Source organism: Magnolia sinica, chromosome 16 (genome assembly GCF_029962835.1).
Source record: "Magnolia sinica isolate HGM2019 chromosome 16, MsV1, whole genome shotgun sequence".
NCBI lineage: Eukaryota > Viridiplantae > Streptophyta > Magnoliopsida > Magnoliales > Magnoliaceae > Magnolia > Magnolia sinica.
The window spans coordinates 451,967-460,333 of NC_080588.1; the positions used below are offsets into that span (position 1 = coordinate 451,967).

General features: G+C 44.0%; 1 protein-coding gene across 1 annotated transcript; it reads right to left on the reverse strand.

The window, feature by feature from the left end:
• Positions 1-1,025: 1,025 nt before the first annotated feature.
• LOC131228735 (glucan endo-1,3-beta-glucosidase 12) lies at positions 1,026-6,837 on the reverse strand. The gene is made up of 3 exons (XM_058224588.1): positions 6,660-6,837; positions 5,242-6,540; positions 1,026-1,441 (listed from the first exon to the last, which is right to left on the reverse strand). Exons 1-3 carry the CDS (start codon positions 6,721-6,723, stop codon positions 1,407-1,409), a joined length of 1,398 nt encoding a protein of 465 aa, XP_058080571.1. The 5' UTR covers positions 6,724-6,837; the 3' UTR covers positions 1,026-1,406.
• Between the last annotated feature and the right edge of the window lie 1,530 nt (positions 6,838-8,367).

Here is an 8,367-nt window from a genome sequence, read left to right on the forward strand (position 1 = left end):
TTTAATGGGTCATGGCAAAAGAGTTACGGGAGAAAACTGTTTCCTTTTGCCATGACTCACAAAGTTTTGGATCAAAAGTTTTGGATCAAGGTAGAAGTTTTGGGCCATGGGGGATTTCATGGGACGCTGCATCCTGCAAACGGTTCAGATTTGGGACATGGGGGTTTCATGGGACGCTGTATCATGTGGACGGTTCAGATTTTGGGACATGGAGGTTTCATGGGACGCTGCATCATGTGGACGGTTCAGATTTTGGGGAGAGTTCTGAAAAAGTTCTCATTGAGAACCGGTGAGCAAATGAGCATTATGCTCACTACTTCTCACCAGAACTCATCTCTCATTGCATGAGCCCAAAATCTAAACGGTCCACATAATGCAGCACCCCACAAATATAGAGAAAGATGCTCAAATGCAACTTGGGACATGGAGGTTTCATGGGACGCTGCATCATGTGGACGGTTCAGATTTTGGGGAGAGTTCTGAAAAAGTTCTCATTGAGAACCGGTGAGCAAATGAGCATTATGCTCACTACTTCTCACCAGAACTCATCTCTCATTGCATGAGCCCAAAATCTAAACGGTCCACATAATGCAGCACCCCACAAATATAGAGAAAGATGCTCACATGCAACTAGTTATACGTCCAACTAGTTGGTTAGTTGAGGACACCATGGTATTTATATGACATCCACATCCAATAAAGTCGTCCGTCCCACCAAAAAAATAGGATGCCCCAAAATTTAAGATGATACAGCTAAGGAAATGAAATGCTGCACGTGAAATGTGAATTTTTAGGTGTTGTTTCATGTTTTAGGATGCCCCAAAATTTAAGATGATACATCTAAGAAAATGATATGCTGCACGTGAAATGTGAATTTTTAGGTATTGTTTCATGTTTTACGTGATACCCTAACCTAATATTTATATTAACATAATTTTTGAGGGCATCTTACTTTCATGATGGTATAATCAATAAGTCGTCCAAATATCAAACATCATGATGACTGGCACCCACATGCCAACTAATTAGCCGTACAATTAATTGTGTTAGCATTAATCATATAGAGAGAGAGTACAGATACAGAAATGGAAATGAAATGAAAATCGTCTTAGATACATATATGCCTTTAATTACAAACACTACTGCTACAAAGAAAATTCAAACAACAAGGAAACATCACCAGCTCTCTCCCCTTCCCCAACTATCTTCTTCCTTCTTCTTTTTTTTCTAATTTAATATAATTAAATAATAATAATAATAATACCGTACTCAGTTGGGCTGCATTCCTACACGCGATCTGCCAACACCTCTCTCTCTCTACATGTCAACATCGCTCTCTCTCTCTCTCTCTCTCTCTCTCTCTCTCTCTTCAGTTCCACATGAAGACGTTTGTCCCAACCAGCTTCTCAGTATCCCGTCGTGAAATCACACTTTCCATACTCTGCAACACAAACCACGATATTTAAACTCTATTAAACAAAAAGGACTGTGCTAGCCTTACTTGCATAAGATCCACCCCTTCCATCACATGATCCATCGCATTTTAACCATCGACCATAAACTTCAGTCAATTCCAAGACTTTGGTGGGCCATTTAGTCTTAGAATGTCCTGATTATCGAATAATCAGCTCATCCTGAAGTAGAGCCTCAGATGAGTGAGTTGAATCTCACACGCAATTTAGACGAATTTATTGCAATTGATGGACGGGGTGGATCTCGTAGACGTGAATCCCGGCTGTTGAATCCACGTCAATGTCCCATCGTAAGCGTACGATAGTCAAGCACGGGTTTTCGTAAAAGAGAAGCCCTTCCCATCTCAAGGAAAGTTGTTGAACAAACCGTGCGTCCCATGCTCCAATTTTTCAAAAGTCATAATAATAAGACTTGTTTATCTTTTCTTTTTGTATTTTTTAATTAAAAAAGAATTTTTACTGAGATAAAAGTGAAAAAGTAGATGTGCCTACTCCACGACTTTTGGTTTCCCTTCTGCAGCGTGCGTTGCCCACTCATCGACTAGACACCGTGTCAGATATACAGCGCATTGATCTAGGTGGGCCTCACACGGAAATGTTACCAAAGCAGGCATGGAAAAAGCTAACATGAGCTGGGGCGCCAACTTCCGCGAGCAGACAAGCTCGAGGAGAGGGAATCGGACGCCGATTAGGTAGCAGCCCCGCCTGTCCAGACCTCGAAATAGGCGGGCCCACCGTGATGTATGAGTTTATCAAAACCATCCATGCTTTTTTACATATTATTTTAGGCTTCAAGTCCAAAACTGAGGCAGATCCAAGGCTAAAGTGGGCCACACAACAAGAAGCAGTGGTGACAATGACGCCCACCGTTGAAACCTTCCTAGGGCCCACCGCACACATAGATCTGTTCACAAGATCTGGATGAAGGCAAAACGCAGATATCAGCTTGATCCAGAACTTCTACGGCTCCCAATTAAGTTTTTAATGGTGGTCGTTTAATCAGTGTGTGGTCCACTTGAGCCTGATTTGCGGGATCATATCCTAAAATGATATGGAAAAAAAAAATGAATATACGGTGTTGACAGAACCATATATCATGGTGGGCCCCAGTTCCGAGCTAGGGACCAGTAGGGGGTATTACCTAATCGGCGTCCTAGGAAATCCCCTTTTGTTTTTTTCCTCTAATCTGACGTGGCGATAATGCAATGATCCAAGCCACCCACACGGGGGAGGGATCCAGCATGCTCGCCTCAAAGATCTGACCGATCTATCGAAATAGGGAGGGATCCAACATGCTCGCCTCAAAGATCTGACCGATCTATCAAAATATTATATGGACCAGACTGTAAGTTAGATATGGCCCGTTGTTCAGTACATTACCTATCACTCAGACTGTTGGTTAGAAATGGCCCGTTGTTCAGTACATTACCTATCACTTGAAAGGGGTGGATCTAAGCCATCAGTTCACACGGCACATGCATTTACCCAATCCAAGCCATAAGTTCATACACCACTTTTTACCTATTTTATCCACCACGACTAACCCTAAACTTAGTTTTCCGGAGTAAACCCCCTGCTTAACCTATTTATGACGATAATAACTCTTCTTTTTCACCTGCTTCTTATTTGAACCCAATAAACTCGAGGGATATTTTCTTCCGTCCGTACCCTAAAAAACTATTCTCGTCAACTTTCCCGCCAGCGAGAAAAATAATTACCTTAAAAAACAATGACTACAGTAGTAATTATTTTTTTCACTAGCGGAAAAGTTAATTGATGAGAATGGTTTTTTAGAGTAGGGACGAACGAAAATACCCCTCAAGTCTCTCGGGTTCAAGTAAGAAGCAGGTGAAAAACAATTGTTAATATCGTCATAAATAGGTTGTCCGTACAAGTAGGGGTCTACTTTGAAAAATTAAGTTTAGGATTGGTCACAGTGGGTGAAATATGTAAAAAGTGGTGTCTATACTAAAAAAGTACCCCTATGTAACATGCACTAAAGGGAGTGGATTAAGTGAGACCTCGAATCCACATAGGTAGGTGAAACCCTCGACTGTAGGGGGGGGCTCACAGTGATGTATGTGCCTTAAATCCACACCGTCCAACCGTTTTGAAAGCTCATTTTAGTACATGATCCCAAAAATTAGGCAGGTCCAACCGTACAACCGTTTTAAAAGCTCATCTTATGTGGACCATACCACGGGAAACAGTAGTAATTGAATCCTCACCATTAAAAACTTCATAGAGCCACCGAAATGTTTTTTTGTCATCGAACCTGCTAATAAGGTCACAACGATCCGCGTGAAGAGACCACACAAATATCAGCTTCATCAAAAAACTTGTGGCCCACATGAAGTTTTTAACGGTCGATTACCACCGTTTCTGGTATTATAATCCAACTAACATTTGGATCTACTTGATTTTCTGAATCATGCTAGGCTAATTTTTGAAAAAATTAGCACTACCTTATATGCTTTTTTTTCTTTTTCTTTTTTTGACATCCAAAAACTTATGCTACCAAAATAAAAGTACGGAAATAAGGTTCTGGACACATACTCCTAATTTTTAGAATAAAGCAGTTGAAAAAAGTAGAGATATTTTCGTCTTTATGAGTATATCCGTATAGATAGAAATCTAGTTTGGTAAGGTAAATTTTATTCGGATTAAATAAAAAAAGTAAGTGGTACGTTGAGTCTAGTAAAAAATTACCTGTAATTTTTTATCATAGACTCGACCTTCCATCCATCTCACTTTTTTCGACCCAAACAAAACCTACTTTACCAAACTAGACCTCTACCCATACTTACAACTCAATAAAGATAAAAATACCTCTACTTTTTCCAGCTGCTTTTATCTAAAAAATAAGGATATTTTTGTTCAAAATCATATTTCCATACCTGAAAATTCTATTTGACAACACAAGTTTCCAGCGGTTCAAAAAAAAAAAAAGAAAAAAACATAAGCATAAAAAAGAGGCTTCTACTGTGCTAATTTTTTCTCCTAAAATTAGCTTTCAATCCGGATGGAGGGCATGAATGTAGTCACATACATCACGTTGGGCCCACAACCAGGGTTCCTAGCCCCCTCGGAGATACGGTGGGATCGGAAGAACCGCATCAACGGAGAAAAAATTTCTCCACGGTACTCCACTGCTAATTTTTTCCCCTAAAATTAGCTTTCAATCCGAATGTACAGCGTGGATGTAGCACATACATCACATTGGGCCCCACAACCAGGGCTCCCAACCCCCTCGGTGATACGGTGGGATCGGAAGAACCGGCTCAACGGAGACAAAATTTCTCCACAGTAGACGTGGTACAGTTAACCGTAAATCAAGACCGCCCGTCTGCTTAGCACAACAACGGAAGGCCCGTTTTACAAGAATCACATCTACCAAACAATCATAGCCCTCCGTCACTTTTTTGACCATCAAGTACCATTTTCAACCATTGCTTTTAAGGTCACTGATCTGATCCATGAAAATCTTTACTTAGTTGCCATCCATAGTGGGACCCAGAACATGAAAGTTACTGATTAACCATCCACGTGTCCTGTGCAGCGATTTCTCCATTAATGTTCCAGTTATTCCGGCTCTGTACCGTATCATCCATCCCCAAAATCTTGAATCATTTGCATTGATCCCGCGCTCAGGACCCAGGCCCACATTGGCGCTTGTTAGCAAGGGTATAGTCGTAAAATCTAATGTGCGCATGTAGCAAAGAAAAAAAAAAAAAAAAAGGAAGGAGAGAGAGAGAGAGAGAGTACGCACTGGGAGGCTGGGAGACGACATAGGCCGCACCCTGGAAGTCGCAGGTACCGATCCCACGGCCCTTCTTCTGATAGTAGCTGTTGAAGGCGAAGGAAGCGTGTGCCTCGAGCGTGTTAGGATCGTAACACGTGGCACCCGGCTGGATCTGACGGCAATCCGCTCCTCCCTCTCCGCAAGCGTAGTCAAGAGCGACCTGCAGGCGCTGCTCGCTAGCCTTACCGTTGGCGACGCACCACGTCTTCCCGGAGGAGCTGGTCGAAATGCCGGTGCTGGTCTGGTCCGTCGGCTGCGGCTGGGGCTGAGGCTGCTTCTTCAGGCCAGCGATTGTGAGAGGAATGTCGTAGACCTTGTCTTCGTTGGGGTAGAAGAGGCCGTAATTCCTCTCGGAAGTTGGTCCGTTCTTCTGGTTCTCGTTGAAGAGAGCGAAGAGATAGACGTCAATCTCCTCCTTGGGCCGGAGAGGCGTGCCGGCACCTGACAGCACGTGCCGCACCAGGTTGCCGTTGTAGGCCGCGGCATTGTTGGGGCCAGCACCAGTCTCGCTCTTGTCGCCTTTGGATGGCCAGCCGGTCTCGGTCACCATCATTTTTATATCGGAGTATTTGAGAGCAGACATAGCAGCAAAGACAGCGTCAATCTGAGCGTCGAAGAGATTAGAGTAGCGAAGTCCGCTACCGGCGTCGACGACACCGGCGTTGGGACGGAAGAGGGCGTAGTCGAGGGAAATGACGTCGGCATTGGCTTCGTAAGCGAAGAAGGGGTAGGCATTGACCATAATGTAGGAGCCGGTCTGGCGGAGGAATTCGAGCATGGGTTTTATGACGGGTTCGACCAGCTCGTTCCGGAAGGCTCCAGCTGAGGAAGGGTAGGATGATTGGAGGCAGGAAAGGGCTATTGGGGAAGAGACCTTGATTTCCGAATCTAAGTTGAAGCGGGCCAGAGCAGCGTGGACGTTAGTCATAGCTGGGACGAGGAAGGTGGTTGTGTTGTGGGTGTCTACGAACACCTCATTCCCAACGGCAATGGCGTAGATTTGGGTGGAAGGGTGGTAAGCAGCGATATTCTTTTGGACCCATGTGTAGGCCTGGGAGGGACGTTTGGCCACGCTGGCGAGGAGCTCGTTGGGCAAGGCAACGATGACCTTGATGTTGCTGCCGGACAAGGCGTGGAGGACGGCCGGGTCGGTGTCGTAGAGCTTGACTCGGTCTAGTCCTTGAGCTTTCAAGAGCTGCACCACCTTCGTTGCTGATGGAAGGTTGTTCGCTACTCGCCCGTAGTTCACTCCAATAGAACCACCTTCTGCTTTGTACAAGAAACAGCAAATAGAAAAGACAGAAGGAAAAAAGAAAGGTGCGTTAGTAGTTTGTAAAAGGAAAGAAAAAGAAAGAAGCTTGTTTTCTTCTCTGCTCTGACTTTACCTGAAGGACTAGTGGAGATGATGAGGAAGAGGAAGAAGCAGAAGGAAAGGAGATGAAACGCCATGGTCTGCCTCTGATGAAGAGACAGACAGAGAGAGGTATTTCGATAAATAGCAAAAAAAAAAAAATTGGGTTAGTGGGGGAAATGGGGAGAGTGGAAACAGGAGAAGTGGGTGAAATGGGAAGAAGGTGGTGGGTCTTTTATCAACGGTTGTTTAGGGTAGTGATGGTATCGAGGACGAGTACTGTTGCGGGGTGGGGCCCATCTCATCTGCCAATGACAAAATAAGAGAAAAAAAGGCTGACAGCTGCTGTCTTTGCGCTCTCTCTCTCTCTCTCTATCTCATTGCGCGCCAGCGACGGAACCACAAACTCGACCGTTCTAATGACCTGGCCGTACGGCCGCAGTCAGATCAAAGAGGAAAGGACTCCCGTGTGAATTCATAGTTGTTTTTAACTTGTGGTGTCTCGCCTTCCGTACACGTGGCATGCCTATCCAGCCATCGGGACGTTCCATTTCGCGTGCACAAGGTCGGATGGACAAATTAGCGGCGATAAAAGATCCAAACTGCTTGATTTTAGTGCATTGAATTTTGTATTGCTAACCGTTTATTTTTAACCATCATTTTATAGCCAATGACTGGATGGTTCGATCAAAGCAATTTTGAGGCCACGCTTCGTCCGTAGTCAGCCTTACGATTTGGACGGTGTGATTAATGTGCGTCCACACCACTATGTGGTGCATGAGACACCACAGCTTTAGTTTAAAAAACGTAAGTGAACTATCACCATGTATAGAGAAGGGTAAATATGATTAACTCATTCGGGAGGGGCCACGTGACACGCATGTGAAAGATGATGCCGACTGTACACCCAGTGGCCACGGCACACGGTAACTGATGCATGGATTCTATAAAATAAAAAAAAAAAATCGCAATGATGGGAAGATCTGGGCCGTTGACATTTTATTATGACCGTTAGTAAGCAGAGAAACATAGACCAGTTGATACAGCTGTCTAACATAAGTCATGTTTAGCAAATCCACTGGTGGGCCCATTTCTGATCATCCATTCATGCCACGTCATGTATTGTCTAAGCAAGGTACCGTTAAGTTGGACGGATCCAGAATCGACCATCTAGAGATTCTAGATCTAAAATCGGTGATAGATTAAAAAGCAAAACTTTAATGGCGTTTCACTATTTTTTAACTTTAATTTCGAACGTTGGAAACAGTACATTCATTTGGATTAGGGTTTGAGGGGGAAGGTACTATCACCGACAACTAATTACTCGTGGATGAAATGACGTGCAGCTGGCTGCATCCAATCCATCCAACAGGGTTCTTCTGTCATGAAAATAAGATGGTTCAAATATCACGGCGATCCAATCATCGTGTGGTCCACGTGATATAAAGTAATAAATATACTTTGGAATTCACCCAGTGGGGCGGGGCATCGTGGGTGGGACCCCTGACTATGGGGCTATCTTCCTTAAATCCACACCATCCAACTATTTTGACAGCTCATTTTAGGACATCGTCCCAAAAATGAAGCTGGCCCAAATCTTAGATGGACCACACCATAAGCAACAGTTGTTATTAAATCCTGACCATTAAACACATCATGGATTCTACCCGAATGTTTATTTGCCATCCAACATAAGATAGTCCAAATATCATGCCGATCCAATTATCGTGTGGTCCACTTGA